The sequence below is a fragment of the Myodes glareolus genome, chromosome 8 (genome assembly GCF_982192425.1).
Source record: "Myodes glareolus chromosome 8, mMyoGla1.1, whole genome shotgun sequence".
Taxonomy (NCBI): domain Eukaryota; kingdom Metazoa; phylum Chordata; class Mammalia; order Rodentia; family Cricetidae; genus Myodes; species Myodes glareolus.
In genome coordinates, this window is record NC_142033.1 from 76,471,568 (window position 1) to 76,491,515 (window position 19,948).

The 19,948-nt window shown below is 52.1% G+C and overlaps 1 protein-coding gene across 6 annotated transcripts in view; it reads right to left on the bottom strand.

Annotated features, from left to right (window-relative positions):
- Camk2b (calcium/calmodulin dependent protein kinase II beta) overlaps positions 1-16,329 on the bottom strand; it is an 88,069-nt gene extending 71,740 nt beyond the window's left edge. For 3 of the 6 annotated variants that reach the window (XM_085692176.2, XM_085692175.2, XM_085692174.2), the window contains exon 1: positions 16,171-16,325. In XM_085692176.2, coding sequence (XP_085548302.1) covers positions 16,171-16,235 — 65 coding nt within the window. In that variant the 5' untranslated portion in view covers positions 16,236-16,325. Of the gene's footprint in view, positions 1-16,170 lie in introns of all 6 variants that reach the window. The other 3 variants (XM_087909164.1, XM_085692177.2, XM_085692173.2) reach the window with 3 other exon arrangements.
- Positions 16,330-19,948: the final 3,619 nt, after the last annotated feature.

Consider the following 19,948-nt stretch of genomic DNA (forward strand, 5'->3'; position numbering starts at 1 on the left):
TCTTCAGAGGATGGCTGGAACCTCTCCATGTGCTGTGGCCCAGTCCCTGCCCCCCTCACACCTACTGCCCTCACCACCTGCCCCTGCCCTGCCAGGGCCACTGGTGGCTCTTCACCCAATGCCTACTTTCAGGGCTCTCCTGTTGCTACCCCTTTGTTGGGATGCCTGGGGGCAGGATAAGGTCACCCCACTTTGCTTAGAGGGGACAAAGGTGGGAGGAAGACTAAAGAGACAGGGCTGGGAGGTGCCCCAGACATGGCCTGTGTCACAAGGTTCAGCCCTAATCCTGTGCAGAAAACTCAGGTGACCACTGGCACCCAGACCATCTATGCGATGCCTACAGGAGGCGCTTTGCCTAGCAACAGGCCTGAACATGCAGCACCATTCCGATCTCTCAACACTCCCCGCTGTGAAGCCAGGGACGGAGTGGCCATCTCTCCCCAGGCATCTGTCCATGCTGCTCTGTCCTTATTGCCTGCCAGGCTGGGCAGGGCCAGAAGGTGCCGCAGGCACGGAGGGCACTCGGTTATTGATGGTCCTCTATAGAGGGTGGCTTGTGTCCTCAGCCTAGATCCCTGTCTGCTTCGCATGCCAGGCACCCATGACTACCACAGTGTCCTCAAAGTGCTACCTTAGCACCAGACACTGTCCCGAAGAGCAGCCAGGCACCAGACCAGCTCCAAAAGAAAGGTCTTCTTACAACCAGAGTGGGGTCTACCTTTAAGCAGGCTGTCCAGTTGAAGGAGGGCTCTCAGGTCAAGGCCATGCTACTGGCCTGGCAGGGACAGCTTCAAAACCACTGTGCTAGTCCAGAACCTAAACTCTGTGGATATGGGAGCCGCGCTGCACCCTCGGGGCCTGTCGTGGATGCTTAAGCCCTGGCTCCATCAATGAGTTCCACAAGATATCTCCAAAGGCAGAGGAGTCATCTACGCGCAGGTTGAGAACATAGACGGGTCAGGACAAAGATGCCGACACAGTCTGGAATGTGCGATGACTCCCTGGCCCAGCCTGACAACTTCAGTCTCCCCTCTGCGGCCTAATAAATAGCACACCAGCAGGAAGGGGTCACCTTGGATAGCAGCCTGTGACATTGAGACATCTGTGGGACGTGAGCATCTGAATGTGTGCCAATGAGGAAGAAACTGTCCCAAATCGTGAGCTGACAGAGCATCAACCCAGCAGCGACTCCCACAGAAGGCCACTGGCAGCAGCCACATCACCACCTTCAAAGGCCTCCCTCCAGAGCCTGCCACATCCTCCTGGCAGAGGCTGCTGGTCGCTGTGCCCGGGGAAGGGACAGTGGGAAAGTCACCACGCAGAGACAAGAATTGCATCAAACCCCAGAGGGTCTGAAATTACCTTTGAACAGAGTGACAGCCAAGGCCGTGTTGGCTCATGGAGGACAGGCGAGGAGACATGACATTCCTAGTCTGAGGAGGGTATCTCAAGAACGCTGGCCACTGTCTGCACAGCAGCTACACTGAGAACACACAGCCTCCCAACTCAGAGCGCAACAATTCCAGTGTGTGTCTACTCCGTTTCTCTTCCTTGCAAGGTGTGAATCATTCAAAGTTTCTCAGAACTAGGGATCTGTGACACTTCAGATCAATCTGATTCACCTTTCTTGTTTTATTGTTTTGTTTTCAAGACAGAGTTTCTCTGTGTAACACTGGCTGTCTTGGAACTTGCTCTGTAGACCAGGCTGGCCTCAGACTCACAGAGATCCGCCTGCCTCTGCCTCCCGAGTGCTGGGATTAAAGGCGTGTGCCACCGCCATGTGGCTTCTTGTTTTATTCTTAAGGACTCTCCATTACACAGACCCGTGTCCATGCCAACTGCAAGGCACCAGCCCATCCTGCAGGAAAGTGCAGTGACCAGTCTCATCTGCAAGAATCAGGTTTCCACAGAAACAACAGAGGGGCCTGCTCCTAGTTTACAGGTGGGAGCCTGAACCCCACAGATGCAAGGCCGTCCACGGTCAAACAGACCAGCAGCCTGCAGAAGGAAACACATCGCACGTCCGTTAAAATGTCCTCTAAACAACGACATTCAAAGCCGCACCACTCCTATGGCGGATGAACCCCGGGTGTCCAGTGATGGGTGAATGGACGCATAAAATGTGTCCTCCTTGGGCCATGGAACAGACTCAGGAGGGAGGGTCCTGCAATGCTCCCACGTGAGTGACCCTGGTGGACAAAGTGCTGAGTGAGAAGACATGCTGTATGCTTCCGCTTGTGAAGTACTTAGGAGAGCAGCCGCAGAGGCAGAGGTAGAATGGAGGGAACGCCAGGACTGGTGGAGGACAGGAAGTTGGTGTGCAAGGCGGGGTGGGGGGGGTGAGCAAGCATTGTGAACGGGGTGACTGCCATACGGAGGCGAGTGTCGTTGATGCTACCGAATCACATCTGTGAGCCATCGAGAGGCTAAATTTCATGTGTATTTTACCACGGATAACAAAGAAGTGTTCCAGTGGTATACGTGGCCATGTCTCTGGAAATCTTGAAGAAATAATGAAAGCGGGCTGGAGCGATGGCTGCTCTCCCAGAGGACCTGGGTCTGAGCCCCAGCTCCCACATGACAGCTCACCACCATCTATAACGCCAGTTCTGGGGGATCCAAAGTCTTCTTCTGCACCACCTCTACCCCTCCACACGCACACAGGCACTGCACACAAGGGGTGCACAGATACATATGCAGGCAAAACGCATATACTGAATAAATAAAATTAGTTAATTCATTATTGAATAAAAATATTTTTAATAATCAATGAAAATAAAAAAAATGTAGTAAAAGAAATGAACAAGCTGGCACTCGAAACACTTGTCTTTAAAATGTTCTGTTTTGGTCGTGTGGTGCTGAGGTGGAATCCAGGGCCTCACACACCAAGAAAGCATCTACCACTGAGCTACACTCCAGTTCTTAAAACACAGGTCTAAGAAGAACTCCTACAATACTGTGTGACCTTAGCCTCTGGCAATAAACACTAAGGATTCAAGGGGGAAAGCCTATAATGGTTCCAGGCAGTAAACAGTGAACTAAAAGCCAGCAGGGATGGGATAAGCTTTTTGTGTGGGCCCTTGAAGCCACACCCAGAGCAGGCAGCCTCTGTCCCTCCCTCGCGCTAGCACCTTGGAGGCTACCTTGCCACAGAGACAGCGACAGAGGTCCTTCCAACAAGACAAGTTATCCATCGTGTCTGCCAAGGTGAAGACGAGTTCCAATCAGTGTAAAGATAAAAGGAACCCGAGCCTGCAGAGGAACTGAGGTGGGAGGCACCAGAACCATGGATCTGGGGAGGGGGGGGTCTTCATCTCTGCAGAGAGCAGACGGGCTGAGCTACATTGGTTTCTGGGGACATGACGAGATCTGAGAGTCGGGTGTATATCCAGCCCATGGTGGTCTCATGACGCCACATTCTCACCGACCAAGGCACACCGCCCATGGGACCCACCTCCCATTCTGCCATCCAGCCAGGGTCCTGAAAGGCAGTCAGTGCCCACGGGCTCTGGTCTGCATCTCACTGATCCTCAGCTGACTTTCAGGGCAAGCCACACACGTGTCCTGGGAGGCCCCCCAGCGGAGGAAGCTGTACTCCTGTTCTGTGGCCCAAGCATCCACGAGAGAAAAGTGGGTAGTGACGGTTACAAGGACAAGTGTCAGGTCGAGCTGCAGTAGAAAGTGGGGCAACACTTGGGAGGAAGGAGAATGCGGTGAAGCCATGGTGGCGACATTTGCATCCCTGGAAGTAGAACCTCCAGGAAGGGCCATTCCGGAAGTGGGAAGTGAATGGAACCGGCCAGACTCGCCCTCGCCCTCCCCTGTCTCTAGAAAGGGTGTGTGGCGTGAGTCTTCCATAGTCGGCTGGAGCTTTTCAGTTCCTGGCTTTGCCCCGAGGAGATCCCAGATCCTAGACGCTTCTCACCTAGTGGGAACCTGACTCTGACGGGCCTCGGGCCTGAGCTCCAGGCTGAGCTCACATTAGGCAGAGGCCCAAGGAATGGCTAAGTTTAGAGACATGGTCACCAGGCACCTGTCAGGTGCTCTGGTGACAACAGGGTTTCTCACTGAGTGGTCTGTGAAGGCTTCACAGGGGAAGTTGCCTTGACAGAGCTGGGCCGTCCACACCTCCCTTTGGGGAGACCTGCATATTAAGGGAGACCCTAGGGCTTCCTGAGATATAATTCATATAAACAATTCACCCAGTGCATGACCCGATGGCTTGTAATACATTCACATAGCGGGCATCCATTACCATGATCTAAGTTTCACATTTCATTACTCCACGTTCTACTCCATGACAGTCAGTCCTCTCTCTCTCTCTCTCTCTCTCTCTCTCTCTCTCTCTCTCTTGCGCGCGCGCGCGCACACACACACACCGCCAACTGAGATCAGTGACATGTGGGCCACAGCCAGTGGGCCCTGGCTGGGAGAGAGGGGGGTCTTCGAGCCACTTGGGTGTGAAGATTGCACGTGCGTGTGGAAGCCGGAGGAAAACTTTGCATTCCCTCAGGTGCCATCTACTTTCTTTTCTTTTTTTAAACACAGTCTCTTTTGGCATGGAGCTCACCATGATGGTGAGGCTGGCTGGCCAGTGAGCCCCAGAGAACCACCTGTCTCTGCCGAGCTCTGTGAGTGTGTGTGTGTGTGTGTGTGTGTGTGTGTGTGTGTTGAAAAAACATGGGTTCTGGGTATAAAACTCACTTCCCCATTCTTGCAAGGCAAGCATAGTTCACCAACTGAGCCGGCCCAGTCCAGCCATTTGGAAAGCTGGACTATTTATTTTGCTGCGGTGAGGGCTGTTAAGCATTCTGCACGCAAACTCTTCCATACATGGTTTCCCAAATCCGCCCTCCCATCCCATCAGCAGCCCTTTTTGTTCATATTCTTTGAAATACAGATGTTTTAAGGCTGATGAAATCTAATTTACTTGTTTTTCTTTTGTTGCTCATATTTTAGTGCTGTATCTAAACACCTGCTGCCTAACGCAAGGCCACACAGACTCACTCCGTGTCCACCGAGGCGCTTTATGGTTTTCTCCCTACATTTAGCCTACGATCCACCTTGACATCATTTTGTAGGGTGTCAGTTTCAGCTTCGTCCTTTTGCATCTGGGTACTGTTTGACTTTGTCCACTTGTTTAGAAACACAGTCTTGTTCTGTGCATCCTGAGCTCACAACCCTCCTGCCTCAGTCTCGGCACTTATGGGATTTGCAGACAGGTCCCACCACAATGAACAACGACCCAGGTATCCCTTTGTTGGATGAGCTGCTATTCTTCCCCCACTGGACTGGCTGGGTGTCCCTGCCGAGCATCCGTGGATGGGCAGGAGGTAGCTCAGTGTCTGGCTCGACCTCACAAGGTCCCGTGTTCAGCTCGCAGCACCAGCAAAACCAAAACAACCAAACAAAAATTGAGCATAAAGGTACAAATGTATTCCAGGCATTCAGTTTGGATTTACTGGTCTTGCGTTATCTTTCTGTCAATGCTACAATGTCCTGATAGCTCTTATTTATGTCGTTCTGAAACCAAGATACTGGAGCCTCCAAATTTTTTTCTTTTATAAGACTGTTTCAGCAATTCTGCTTTCTTTGTTCATTTGTTTTTTCCAAGAAACAACTTCTCTGTGTTCCTGGCTATCCTGGAACTTTCTCTGTAGACCAGGCTGGTCTTGGGCTCACAGAGATCCGCCTGCCTCTGCCGCCGTGAGTGCTGGGATTAAAGGTCTGCGCCACCACCACCCGGCCATTTTGGTTATTCTGGATCCCTCAAATTTCCTAAAATTCATGTAAATTTTAGGACAAATTTGTCAAGTTTGGTTGAAAGAAGAACTGTGGACTCTTTCGGGTATTATATTGAAACTCTGGTTCAACTGGGTGTGGCGTACGCCTTTATTCCCAGCACTCGGGAGGCGAGGTAGGTAAGTGTGACTGAAGGCGAGCCTGGTCCACAGAGTGGTTCAGGACAGCCAGGACTACACAGAGAAACCCTGTCTCAAAGACACAAAAAAACAAACAACAAAAAGACTCTGTAGTTAAATTTGGACCATCACGCTGCGATTTGAATCTGAAGGACCCCAAGGCTTGAGGGCGGCTGACAGGCTTTGGGAGCCTGAGGGATTCTGAGGCTCTAACTTATCAATGCGTTAATCATTGATGGACTCAAAGTGTGAACATATCCCTGGAAGGTGGTAGGAAGTAGAAAGTGGGGTCTAGTTGGAGGTCACAGGGGTGGGAGGCTGGTAAAGAAGAGGCGTTTCTGCCTGCTTCCTGCCTCCTGTGCGCACTGAGGTAAAACCCTTTGTTCCAGCGGACGCGCCCCTCATGGCTGTCAGCTGCACCTCGCATGAGCCCAGAAGCAACCAGGCCAGTGACCAGGGACTGCAGCTTCTGAGGAACTGAGCTGCGGTCAGTCTCCCATAGGCCAGCCTCCTGCAGTATCGCGTTTCAGGAATGGAAAGGTGGCGACATAGCCCTTAATAGTCATAAGCCCTTACCCCATGACCAGGAGGTGCTGTTCCGTTTATTTTGGTCTTTACATGCTCTCAAAGTGGTTTGTGGTTTTCAATGTACAAAGTCTTCTCTTCTTTTGTATTTTGTGTGTGTGTGTGTGTGGTAGTGGGCATTGAACCCAGGGCCTTAGGCACCACTAACCTTACCCCCAACTCCTCTTTTGTAAAACTTAACACAATATTTCATTTGATGAATTACGATGGACTTTTGTATCACTATCCTGAAATTAGCTGGGTTTTTCTCTAACAGTTTTTTAATGGATTTCTTAAAATTTTGTACAAGATTGAGTCATCTGCAACCAGTTTTATCTATTTTTTTCCAATCTGATTATTACTATTTTTTTCTTACACAAATATCCTTGACCACCTCCTCACTGTGATCTATGAATAAGGGTGATGTCATTGAGGATTTTCACAAATACCTTCTGTCAAGTTAAAGACGTTTCCTTCTACTCCAGTTTGCAGTATTTTTGTTCTGTTTTTAAGTCAAGAAAGAGTATATGATTTTGTCAAATGCTGGGACGGCTTTGAATGCACATTTCCATTCACCATACAGGTCCTGTGTTGAAGGCTTGGTCCTAGCTGGTGGCACCATCTGTGGCATCCGGTTGGCGGAAGAAAGGCGCCAGGGGCAGGTCTTGGAAAGTGAAAGCCCAGAGCTGGCTTCTTTAAGCTCTGCTTATGGGTACTGTGGAGAAGTGGGGGCTCTGCTCATGCTCCCAACACCACTGCGCCACCTCCCCTCTCCCCCGTATGGCTCCCACAAGATGGACTGAAATCCCCTGGGGCTGTGAACTCAAGTCAGTCCCCCCTCCTTTACGGTACTTCTGTCAGGTATTCTGTTACAGAAACGGGGAAAAATAACCAACAGAGGGGCCGGGGAGATGGCTTAGTAAAAGTGCCTACCGTGCAAACAGACCTAAGTTCAGATCTCAAGCACCCACTTAGAAGTTGGACAAGGTTGTGTGTTCATAACCCTAGCTCTGGGGTAGAGGAGGGAGAGTGGAGGCAGGTGGATTCCTAGAGCTCACTGGCCGACCTGTCTCGAGATGCATGAGCTCTAGACTCAGTAAGAGACCCTGTCCCCAAAACTAAGGTGGACGACAACAAAAGAAGGTATCTGATATCAACCTCTGGCCCCAGCACGTATGTGAATCCACACCATGCACACATGCACACACATGCACACACACATACTACTGCACACACACACACACACACACACACAAAATTTAAGTAGCCAATGCAAATGGTTTCTCTGTATCCATTGGGATGGTCGTAGGGTTTCCTTTCTATCCACACCGTCTAGTAGAGAGATTTCTTTCTGAATGTTAAACCAGCGTTTGCCATTTCTAAAATAAATCCTACTTGTCATATTGTATCGTCTATTCATGCGTTGAGAGGTTAGTGTTATTAACTTGTTTAGGAAGTTGCATTTATATTTGTAAAGGACACTCATCTGTAGTTTTCTTCTAACATCAGTGTCTAACTCCTTCTAACATTAGAATACTAACATGGCCTAGCATCATTACTGACTGAAGTCAGCTGGGACAGTGACCATGGAGGCCATGGTGAATTACTAATACAATCTCTAGTACAGGTCTATTCTGATTTTCTATTCCATTTTGAGCCAGTAGTTTGTGTCTGTCTAAGCATCTGTCAAGTTCACCTAGGTTATCTAACCGTCGGCACACACCGTTCGTATTTCTGTGTACTCCCCTTTGTGGGTGGTAATGCCACCTCTGTCTTTCCTGGTCCAATAGAGGTTAGTATTCCTTTCTCTTGACCCTACTACTCTGTCTACAGATGCACTCCTTCCTCCGACCTAATGTTCCCAGATTCCAAGAGGCGCCCATCACGTGTCACCCTAGCAGGTGCCCATCACGTGTTGCCCTAGCAGGTGCCCATCACTTGTTGCCCTAGCAAGTGCCCATCACATGTTGCCCTAACAGGTGCCTATCATGTGTTGCCCTAGCAGGTGCTCATCACATGTTACCCTAGCAGGTGCCCATCCCATGTTGCCCTAGCAGGTGCCCATCCCATGTTGCCCTAGCAGGTGCCCATCACGTGATGCCTTAGCAGGTGCGCACCACATACTGCCCCAGAAAGTGGTTTGCTAAGCTCCTGAGTCCTTTACCCATGTCCCTCCACTGTAGGAGGCAGGCACCCTTGACTGCTTTCTTGGCTCACTATTATTTCCCGAGCAGCCAGAAGAATCCTGAAATCAGATTTGTACAAAGAATGACCAGGTCTACGGTGAGGGTAGAAATCAGGAGCAGACTGTAACTACCACCCTCAAAAGAAGCAACAACCTCCAATCTGACAACCACTGCCATCAGGCTAACACCAGCACCTGACCTATGACTGCTCCGAGCTGACACACGCCATGAGTGTACAATCACAGTGGGTTTCAAAGTCATGGTATAAAAAAGGAATGCAAAATATGCAATATTTCTTCACATGTTGAAATATTTGGGAATGTATGCTAAATGCATTATTAAGGTCATTTACTGTTTCTCTCTTGATTTTTTTTAAGTACTAGAAAATTCTAAATCACACTAGTTAGCTTTCCTGTGCAACTAGATTTTCTTTCTTCCGGATGGTGCTGTTCTAAACGCACGTATAGGGTAGGGACTCATGTCATTGTGCATCAACAGAAAACACATGAAAGTTCCAAATGCAGTTAGTGAGGCTTTCAGAGAACAAAGGGATCAGGTAAGGCCATGGGAGCCACCTGGAAAGTTTGCAGACTTCCTGGCATTTCCCCTTCTTACCTGATGAGGTAACTTCCTGGTGCTTCTCCCCCGCCCCCATCTGATGAGGAGACTTCCTGATGTTTCCTCCCCTTATCTGATGAGGTGGGCTGGGGTGAAGCTGAGACACTCCCTGCCCAGGTGGAAAACTACTCCCCTAGTCTCTCCTTCCGCAGACCTTGCTTCTGCTATACCAAGTCCTCTAACAAAGGATCCGATCAAACCCTCCAGACTCTGGGCACCAAAATCTCTCAATGTGCAAGAAATAATGGGAAGTATTCCATTACAAGACAGCGGGAGGATGTAAGTTGCCTACAGGCTGGAAGCCTGTGGATGTGCCTCTCCTCTTGGCAACATCAGCAGACCACTTGGACTAGCCATCTGGGTACCCGCGAGGACCCTCATCTGCCTGGAGTGGGAGACTGTGGTAAGGTTCTGGGAAGCAGTCACAGAGTAAGGCTTGACTGGCCCATGGCATTGCTAGCCACTGCTAACACCTACTATATGCAAGACATGGTCCTAAGCTGTTGAATATGTTGGCTCCTTGCTGCAAAAGGCACTGTGGATGCACACGTCACACGCAAAAACAGCTGGCATCTCCCCAGGGGCAGAGCCCACCTCTCCGCTCTAGGTTTAAGGCGCTGCTTACAAAATATGAGGACAATATCAGAGAGGTTCAAAGTTCATCCCTGTGCAACCGCGGACCTTGAGCTCTCCTATAACACAAACTTAAATCACTGCCTGGCTCTTACCAATCTGTTCTAGAACTCAACAGAAATGTGTATCTAGTCTGACAAAGAGTCATAATTTCGTTATCTGAGGATCATTATGCCAATACTAAAGCACCCTGTCCAAGGGCAGATGAGCCCTGATCAAGTTTGTGACTCTAGCCCAGGAAATAAAAGCCATCCCAACTTAATGCAGCTGGTAATGCCACCTCTGAAAGAAAACGATGTTTTTATTGTCAATAAATTCAGATTTTCATGTGCCTAAAATACAAGCTTGTACGTACTATGCCCATATGATAATGCTTGAAAAACCAAGTTGATACATAATGCACCCTGTCTCACCGCTAACCAAGTGATTTCACACAAAGCTGGGTGTGGTAGCTCAAGCCGGCAGTCCCCGCAAGCAGGAGGTGGAGACAGGGGGATCAAGAACTCTAGATCAGGGGAAGCTCAAGGTCAGTCTGGGCTATCTGAGACCCTGTCTCAAAAAGAGGAGAGCAAACCAGATGCTTTACCAAGAACACATCAGATTTCTTGTCCGAAAAGGAGCTAGAAAAGCGGGTTAGGTTTAGAGCTATATTTAAAATTTCCGGAAAGGCCACAGGTCCTGTTGGACCAGGAGATACAAGCTGAAGGAAGTTCTCCTAGGGTCGGAAATTACGCTGGAACCTCCACTAGTCCTTCTACGAAATTAACTCCTTGCTGAGTTCCAGGGCGGCTCCATGCCGACCCTTAACCTCCCTGCCCTCCACAAGAATAGATACTTTGGCTCCTTCACGGAGACCCGAGACCCTAGCTCCCTGAGTACCAATGACCTTGACTTTGGCAAGGATTTCCCTACCAGAGCCCAAAGCAACACTGAGCACACAGCCCCTCCTTCAGCGCTATCCCATGTTCCTAACGACTAACTGGGCTCTGACTTCAAATAAAGGGTCTTCCCAATCTCCACCATTTATCACAGGATTGGTGCCGAATTTTGGTTTTCAAAAGATGGCTGATGGTTGCACAGTCATCTCTCTTCTAAAGAGGCACAGTCGGTGCCCACCCGAAAGATGTTCTAACACGAGGGAGCTCAGGAGATGGCTCAGGCAGTCAGTAAAGCATTTGCCACGCAGGCATGAGAACCCAAGTTCAGCTCCCCGCCCACCCAGGGGGAAAAGTTGGGTTTGGTTGTGTGTACCTTATCGTCCCTGTGCTGTGGGGGAGAGAGACAGGAGGGTCCCCGAGGCTTGTTGGCCTAATAGTGTAGTCCTAGGGAGAGACCCTGTGTCAGCAAACAGGGTGGAGAAGGAGCGAGGAAGATACCTCACTTCTGGCTCCATATGCCCCTGTGCACACATGAACATCAGGGCAGAAGGCTGGCTTTCTGACATGAGGGACTGTGGAGACATGTCAGGATAAACAAAATCATAGAGCTACATACATGGAGAGCCTGCCTGTTTTCAAATTATAAACATGATATAGATGTGGATGCACTACGGTTACACATACACACGTACCCTTACGCTGACAGCCATGCTTTCTGGGTGGGGGGGGGGGTGGATTATAGCAAAGGGTCACATTCTACTGCACATATTTCTGTATTACTTGACTTTTTTCATAATGATACTATATTACCCTAGTTTGTTTAACGAATAAAATAAAATCCTAAGCCCTGCTGGTCTCGAATTGGGTCAGAGTGTTAGTGGTTAGGGAGAGGTGAAGAAAGAAGTGACATTTTCACAAAGGAAATATGGACAGGGCCCTGGGTTTGGGAATGCACAGGACAGCATGACAAGCCACTGGCTGGAAGACAGTCATGGTCCTCAGGAGCCAGGGTCCGGGGACCACAGGCTAGCCAAGAGTCTGCCAGCTGAGGGAGAATACTTCTGAAGCACAGAACAGAGTGGCTTTGTCAGCTGCAGTGAGCAGAACTGGATTTCAGAACAAACCCCTCGATGGAAACCCTGACCTTCTCCGTGCCCCTCGCTATCTCCCCTGAAGACCAGGAAGGACCACAGTACCTGTTCCGCAGATCCAGCATGCTAATGTAATAAGCACCGGTGAAGGGCTAGCAACTGTCACCAGAACAGTCCGGTGGCAGGCATGCAGATGTATTCTTAGCTCCCAGCAAAGTAGGTTATGGTATAAAAATACCATTAAATAGTAACTAAACTAGCGTCACCTTAATGCGCATCTTGCCAGCAAAGCCAGCATGTGCGATTTCTTTTTAAATTACCCTATATTAGAGAATCAAGACCAGGGCTCATTCTGGAGAGCAAACCATTAGGCAAAGGCCAGAGGTCCAATTATCCCATCCCCTCAGATGATGTGAAACCCACTCTGGCCAAGTCCTGAGACTCAGCTCCCAGGCAGGAGTCCCAGCCTCTGCTTTCATGTGAGCAAGTAGTCCAGGCCCAGGGCACCCAGGACAACACAGAAGAACGGTGTAGGTGGCGCGGTGGGCACAAGCAGATGGGGGGCAGCCCTAGCAAAGGCCCTGAGGCAGAAAGGGTGTGGGGTCCTCCAAGGCGGGAGGGAGAAAGCCAATACAAGAGGAAACACAAGGTAGCGTCCAACGCTGAGCTGCCCCGGATGTCCTAAGTTTATTAAGTATCAAGCAGGCCACCCAGCGGTCCAGAGCAGATCAGAAGAACCAGCAACAGCAGGCAGCGCACAGACACCCCAGCCTGCAAGGGACGCTGACTGGGGGCAGGAGATGGAGTCAAGGACACATTAAGGTCAGCTCTGGGCCTAGGGGGTGGGGCCAAGAATGGTGGCCGTTCTCTGGGCTGAAGGTCAAGGGTGGTCTCCACAGCCCAGGCTTGGTGAGGGAGCGAGTCACCATAGATGTTGTCATAAGAATAACATTAAATAGGAACTAAGCTATAGGCCAAGATCCCAATGCCCTCTCTCCCAAAGTACGTGTGTCCACGAACCCCCAAATTATATCCAAACCTTACGGAAGTGCTTTTCTCCAGGGAGACCGCCTATATTTTAATAAGACAACCGTCCTCAGAAAGTGGAAAATTCACATGCATTAATCCAGAACTTCGTGCACTTTCTACCGTCGGCATTTCCTATCAGCCAAAGCCAGGGCTGGCGCATCGGGCTGGGAGCCAGTGGAAGTGAGCATGGCAAGGCATGGTAAAGCCTCACCAAGAACCCTACCATCAGGGCAAACACCAAAGTAACTCTCATCCCTTGCACCGGCAACCATGTGCACAGAGTTGGTCATGTGACGAGGGAGGAGGAACAGGAAGGAGGCAGCCTCGATTTCCGTGAGGAGCAGAGCAGATACCATGATCACCACGTGGCAGCCTGTCAGAGCCACGGATGTCCGCAAGACAATCCAAACAAAATCAGCTCTGGATTTTCACATCAAGTTATGAGAAACCTGGGAATGATCATACATTGATAGGGATATGAAGGCAGCAAAGAACGGGAGTGCTTGAGCCAAGAGAGGAGAAAGCGGGCTATTTAACATTTATTTGTCATGCATTACTTGCTATAATTTTAAGACAGGATTTTAAGAAAAAGTGATGAACAATTGTCAGTTCTGGGAAAAAGAGACACCAATGTTTATTGTTCCCAGGGTTTCTAAATTTTTAAAACACATCCAATAAGAAAATAATTTAAAGTACCCTAAGGTTGCTCCATGTGGACTGAGGGCTCCCCCACTTTGCACAGTCCTTGCTCTGGGACCCTGGGTTCATGGTATCTGCACCCCAGCCTATGAACCTCCAAGCAAAAACTAGCTGCAAAGAAAGACACACACTGAGGTGTCTCACGGGCAGGGCCCCAGAGAGCCATTCCCCTCTGCCAGCCCACCTGCTGCTCAGGCCTCAGGAAGGAGGGATCTGGATCGGAGAGAAAGCCCAGAGCTGCCACCAGACAACCAAGAGCAGCTGTGGGCCTGGGACCAACCCTTTGGACAAGCAGGGGACTCAGCATCTCCTGACTGGAAGCCAGGAGCTACAGCTTTAAATAAACTTGGATGTGTCTACCTGGGGCTGTGAAGTGACACCAACTGTGCCCCGGGCAGGCACCGTCAACAACTAGCCAACATGGCTACTGGGAGGGGGGGGTTAGGGGGACTGGTGAATTCCCACAGTTTATCCTGAGGGCAACATCCCCTTCATTCCTCTCCTTGCCCATCCCTGGGGCCTGGCATCCAGCAGTCTCCACAAAGGTACGCTGGGCTGAGATGACCACTCCTGACTAGCTGGCCTCTCCACACCAGGCTTGGGTCTCACCCTGGCACCTGTGTGGTGTCCCCACACTTGGGTGAGTGTTCATTCTTTTGTACCTAGGGTGGAGCCGGCAGTCTCAGCTCTCACCTGTGCCTACTGCAAATGTCACCCTTCAGCCTCCACTTCCCAGCGGGGGTGGCAGGCAGCGACCACTTTATGCTGCTACTCAGCACAGGACAGCTCGCACCAAGATGGAGACGCAGACCAGCTAGGTGACCTGTAGGTTATGGTCTCTTGACATGAACTGCTCGGAAGATACTAAGAGGCCCAGTGTGGGGATATAGGCTCCTGGGCACACAGAAGGATACAAGTAGGTTCCCTAGGAAGGAGAGACTTCCCACCGCTCTGTTTTGGCAACCGCCATCTGCCCTGGCAGCACAAGACAGCTGTTGAGGAAATGGGCAAGACCCCTCTTACAGCATCAAGAAGGTCTGAAGGGTTGCCCCCTCCATAACCTCAAGGCTGGCTCACCCCCACCTGAGGACTCCCAGCCATCACCTCTTCCTCGCAGAGGACAGCCCCCACTGGCTACTGGTAGCTTCTTCAATGGTTCCAAGTATAAGAGGAATATGACCCTGGAGAAGGGGTGCCGGGATGGCTGTTCAGGTCCACCACCCAGCCTCGGTCCTTGCAATCTGGCATAGGCTTCCTCCTGCCACTCCACTTGGCTCCTCATCGCCACCCCCCCCAGGCCTGACCCAAATCCTCTGGGCACGTGCAGGAAGAAGTGGGGAATGCACACACCCCCACACTCCTCCAGCTGGGCACTCCACAATTATCAATGATCAGCGTCCCTCGCCCACCACAAGCTTTCAGACGCTTTTTTAGTAAAGGAAAAAAAAAGGATTTGCGGCTGGATGTGTAAGAGGAAATCTCGCCAGCGCCCCCACGGTGCAGGAGGGATGGGGGAGGGGACAGGGAGTGGGAAGGAGGACCCAGCTCTGGAGTTATGCAGCTAGCACCTAAGGATGCCCCTGCAGTCACCTTAAATCCCAGAGAGAAGCTCCAGGCTGATACGAGGCCCCGGGGGACTTTGGTATTTCAGGTACCCTAGGGGCAAAGGCAGGTCTGGACGCTTTAAACCATGGCTTATCCCCACATATTGCTCGTGCTGCGGAGCAGGTCTTTGCGCCAGGGCACCTGTTCCCCACGAGGCCCTACCCGAAATATGCCTTCAGAGTCCCTCCCCAACCCTCCCATCACAGGAGAAAAAAAAATAACATAAAATAAAACGGCCCAGAAGCCAACCTCTGTCTGCCTCGATGACCCTGAAATCAGTGGCCCAACTGGTTCCGGGCTTCATTCTCTCACCCCCCCATCCCATGGCCTGATCCTGGCTTCCTGACCTCGTCCACCCCCTCCAAATTCTTGTTTCCAGAAGAATCTGGGGGAAAAAATCCGCCAGAACCCAGATTCCCCAAGGGACCCAAGGCAGAAGCTGCTCCCACGCTGCTCCCCCAGAGCAGATGGGGCCACGCGAGGAGCAGGCGCGGAGCGGGTCCGCCACCGCTGCCGCCAGTCGCTCGGGTGGGGGTGAGGACAGGACCGTGGACGACCCCCTGGGGCCATGGCCGACCCCTCGGGCACTCTAGGCCTGGCAGCCGCCCCCGCGTATCGCTTGTCTCTGACCTCCCCGCCGCCAAATGCGTCACGTCTGCCCGGCGCTCAGGGGACACCTGCTGCCGCCCCCGCCACGCCGAGTCCAGATCCCCGAGTCTCGGTCCCAGCCAAGCTATGGCACGGGGCAGGGTCGAACGTGCTGCGGTGGGGCAGCAGGGGTCCAGAACCCGAGGCTCAGGGGTCCGGGCAGCACGGGGCAGTGAGCTTGGGCCCGCAGCCCTAAGGAGCCGGGGGCGCGCGGGGCCGCAGTGCGCGCGGAGCCGGCGGCGATGGGGTCCCCGCTCCCCGGGGTCTGCGGACAGCCCGAGCGCGCCGAGACTCTTACTTGCCAATATCCTCGTATAGCTGGTACTCGTCGGTGAAACGGGTGCAGGTCACCGTGGTGGCCATGGCGGCGGCGATCGGACTCGGCGTGCGCTCGGCTGCGCTCGGGCGGCGGCGACTCCGGCTCCCGCTCGCGGGCACGGCGGCGACACGGGCGCGGGCGCGGGAGACACCTCGGCTCGCGGCGCCGGGCGGGGGCCGGGCTGGGCTGCGCCGGGCGGCGAGCGCACGCGAGATCTGCTCGCTCTGTCCCCGCCAGGAGCGCGCCGCACACCTACGCGCGCAGAGGCGCGGGCGCCGCTGTTGCCGCCGCGCCCGCCCCGCCCGCGGCCCCTTGCACGCGCCTCACCCGCACCCTACACACGCCTGCACCCGCACACACCGCACCCGCGCCTTGTACCTGCACTAGCGCCCGCGCCTGCACGCGCACTGCGCCCGCACCCTGCACCCGCACCGCGGCAGCACTCGCACACACGTCGCGCCCGCGCCGGCACCCGCACTGCGCCCGCACCATGCAATCCCACCCGTGCCCGCGCCCTGTCCCAGCACATGGGCTGCACCACGCGGTGCCCACGCACTGCGTCTGCCCCTCTAGGCCCGCGCCCTGCACGGACAAGCCACTGGGCTGGCTTTTCCACTACTGCAGTTGAACTGTGAACCCAGACTCTTCTTCCCTTAACGACCCACCTCCCCTAAATAGAAAGAGAGAACTGCACCCTATTTGGGAGGGGTCATCTGTTGCCCTCCGCTGGGGTCCTCTATTCCCCGTACCCTCATAAGATGCTGCCAGACTCTGCCTGGCCTAGCAGAGCTGCCCATGAGTCTCCTGGAGAAATGGGAGGAGGGGGAAAGGATGAGGTTTGCTGGCAGTGGTCCCAAGCCTCTTCCCTGCTTCTCCTGAGATTGGTGATTAAGGTGCCTTCTGTGCTGGGGTGAACAAGTCCAGATGGGACCTTGAGCCAGCAAAACAGGGGCTGCTCTGCTCTTGTCAGGGATTCCTGTTGCCTGGATAGCTTGGTCCAGCCCTTTGCCTCTGCTCCTGCCAGGAAGAGAAGCCTCCATTCTTTCTCCTTCTCTTTCCAGTCTCCCTTGAAAGTGGCCCTGGGACACCGGCAGAATCCCACAAAAGCATCCCTTTGGCCAGCATCACCAACTAGACTCCTTGTGTTTGGGACCAGGTCCCCCCCACCACTGGCAGTTGGAAGGGGACACTCCAGTCAGCTTGGATGGCCTTGGCAGGCGCCTTGATTCTTTCCCCTTACTGATTGCCCAAGAGCAGATTTGGGGGTCATCCTAGCAAGTGTCTTCTTAGATGAAGGAGCAAATGGTTCTTTGCTGGGCAGCTGGGGGTCCTGCCCAAATGCAGATTTGACAGAGTGTTGCCAGGTGACAGCAGGCTTCCTGGAAAGTCCCTATCATGGGTGACCAGACTCAGCCTCCATTCGAAGACCAACAGCTAGAGAACACGAGACACGCATGGGCAAGTACGTCCCATTCAGAAGTGTCTAGCTGAGAGAACAGGAATCCTTGCCTTGACATCAGCAGGACCCAAGCAGGAAGAGAAACCCCACTGTGCCAAAAGGTATATAAGCTTAGACACGGAGGACCCCAGAACAGGCACGGGGAAGGGTGGGGAGAGGGTGAAGGTCAGGCTGAAGCTTGCTCTTTGGGAGTGATGTAACCTCTGTAGCACCTGCTGAGAGCAGCTGCTTCTGCTCTTTCCGAGCTCTGGAAGGAGACGAGGCAGGCTGCACAAAGGAGTACAATTAGCAAAACAAACAAAACAAAATTGCACCCCTCGGTGAGTTAGGCTGTCTTCAGGCTACCAAGTCACACACCCTCCCGCCGGTGGTCTTGGTGTCTGAATCTTAAAGGTAGCTGCCCTTGACTGTACTTGCCTGAATGTTACCCATATTTTACTGTTCAATTCTCCATCTATTACCATTTTATCCTAGACGGGACAACACAGAGACAGTAGATGTCCTGGGGGTCCTGGAGCTGGGGAGAAGGCTCAGGCAGTAAAGTGCTTGCTGAACAAGCATGGAGACCCAAGTTCAATCCCCAGAACCTATAATGTTTTGTTTTCCAAGAAAGGGTTTCTCTGTGTAGCCCAAACTGTCCTGGAACTTGTTCTGTAGACCAGACTAGCCTCAAACTCGGAGATCCACCTGCCTCTGCCTCCCAAGTGCTGAGATTAAAGGCATGTGCCACCAACCACCCAACTGTGTGTATGTATTAGTATATATGTTTGTGTGAAAATAAAAAGCAAGGGAGGCCTGTAATGCCACTGGAGATGGAGATGGAAGATCCTGGGGCTTACTGACCAGATTAACTAAATTGGCAAGCCCCAATGAAAAACTCAGTTTAAAAAAAAAAAAGTTGGAAAGTAACCAAGGAAAACAGACATTGACCTCTGGCCTACACATGCTTACATGGAATACATACATATACACACATTTATAAAACAAAAATAATAAATTCATTAAAAAACAAGGAGTGGCTGAGATTTTCCATAAAGCCTCCCTTGCATCTTATTTTCGCACAAACATATTGAGGCTAGCCTGGTCTACGGAGCAAGTTCCAGAACAGTCCGGGCTACACTGAGAAATCCTGTTTCTCAGAAAAAAAAAAAAGCACGCACACACATATACACAGACATGCAGACATGCACATACAAAAACATGCACATAAACACACATACATTCACCATACATATACACAAAACCACACAAATGTACACACCAGACAAGGACACAGCAACACTCTGGGTGCTCTTTTGTTGGGTCACCTTCAAAAGAGGATGGGTGGTGGTATACAAAAAGTTGCAATCACTGAAGAGTGCAGTCTGAAGCCCGCTTTGTCCTCAGCCTCTCCCCTACTCTATTCCTGTGAGCCCCTGGACAACACTTGGAGCCACCCAATGGGTCAGGAAGGGTGAATAATGCAGCATTAGACAATGAGGAAGCGGTAGCTGCCAGAGGCACGCAGGCTCTCCTTGCCCAGATAGCATAGCCCACATTCTACCTTCAGGCCCAGAGGGCTCCTCTCTGGCAAAATGAAAAGGCTGGGAGGGAGACGGGTTCCAGCTGTGACTTTTCTGCTCCTGGACCCCAGCGGTCTTCTCATCTGGCTTCAGCTCTGGATCAGAGGGGCAGACTCCTCCCTCATCCAACCTCTTCCTCCACCTCCCGCCCCCACCTCCTCCCCCTACCCCCATGTCATCTCCACCTCCCACAGTGTCCCTTTGGGCTCACTTTTGTAAGCTAGGAGGGTTCTCCCTCCCAGGTGGCAGCTGGGGTGGTTGTGGGGAATATCGGTTCTGGAAGGTTATTGTTAGGACAGTCACCATGGCAACAAGCATCACATCTGCAGAGCCACAAGTGATGCACATGGGGCTCGTTCTCCCAAAGAAAACCACCACTTTCTGATGCCTTTACCGCCAAGGTCTGCTGCCGTGCAGGGCTATGTCACCTCTCACACCATCCACAGGCATGGCAGCCTGCCCAGTAAATCAGGCTGTGTTTTCTGAGCAGCAAGACGAGAGCCCATCAATTCCCAGTCACCTGGCCCTGAAGACATCGGTCCACGCTGTGGCAGGCGTATGAGGTGGTGGCAGCGATGGTAGGGGTGGTGATGACGGTGAGAGTAGCAGTAATTGTGGTGGCAGTGGTAGTAGTGGATGACAACAACAGGCTGACCGGCTTAGGATACCAGGCTAGTCCAGGATTGGCATCCAGATCCGTCTTTATACCTGGGGTGTTTAACTCTGATGCTGTGCT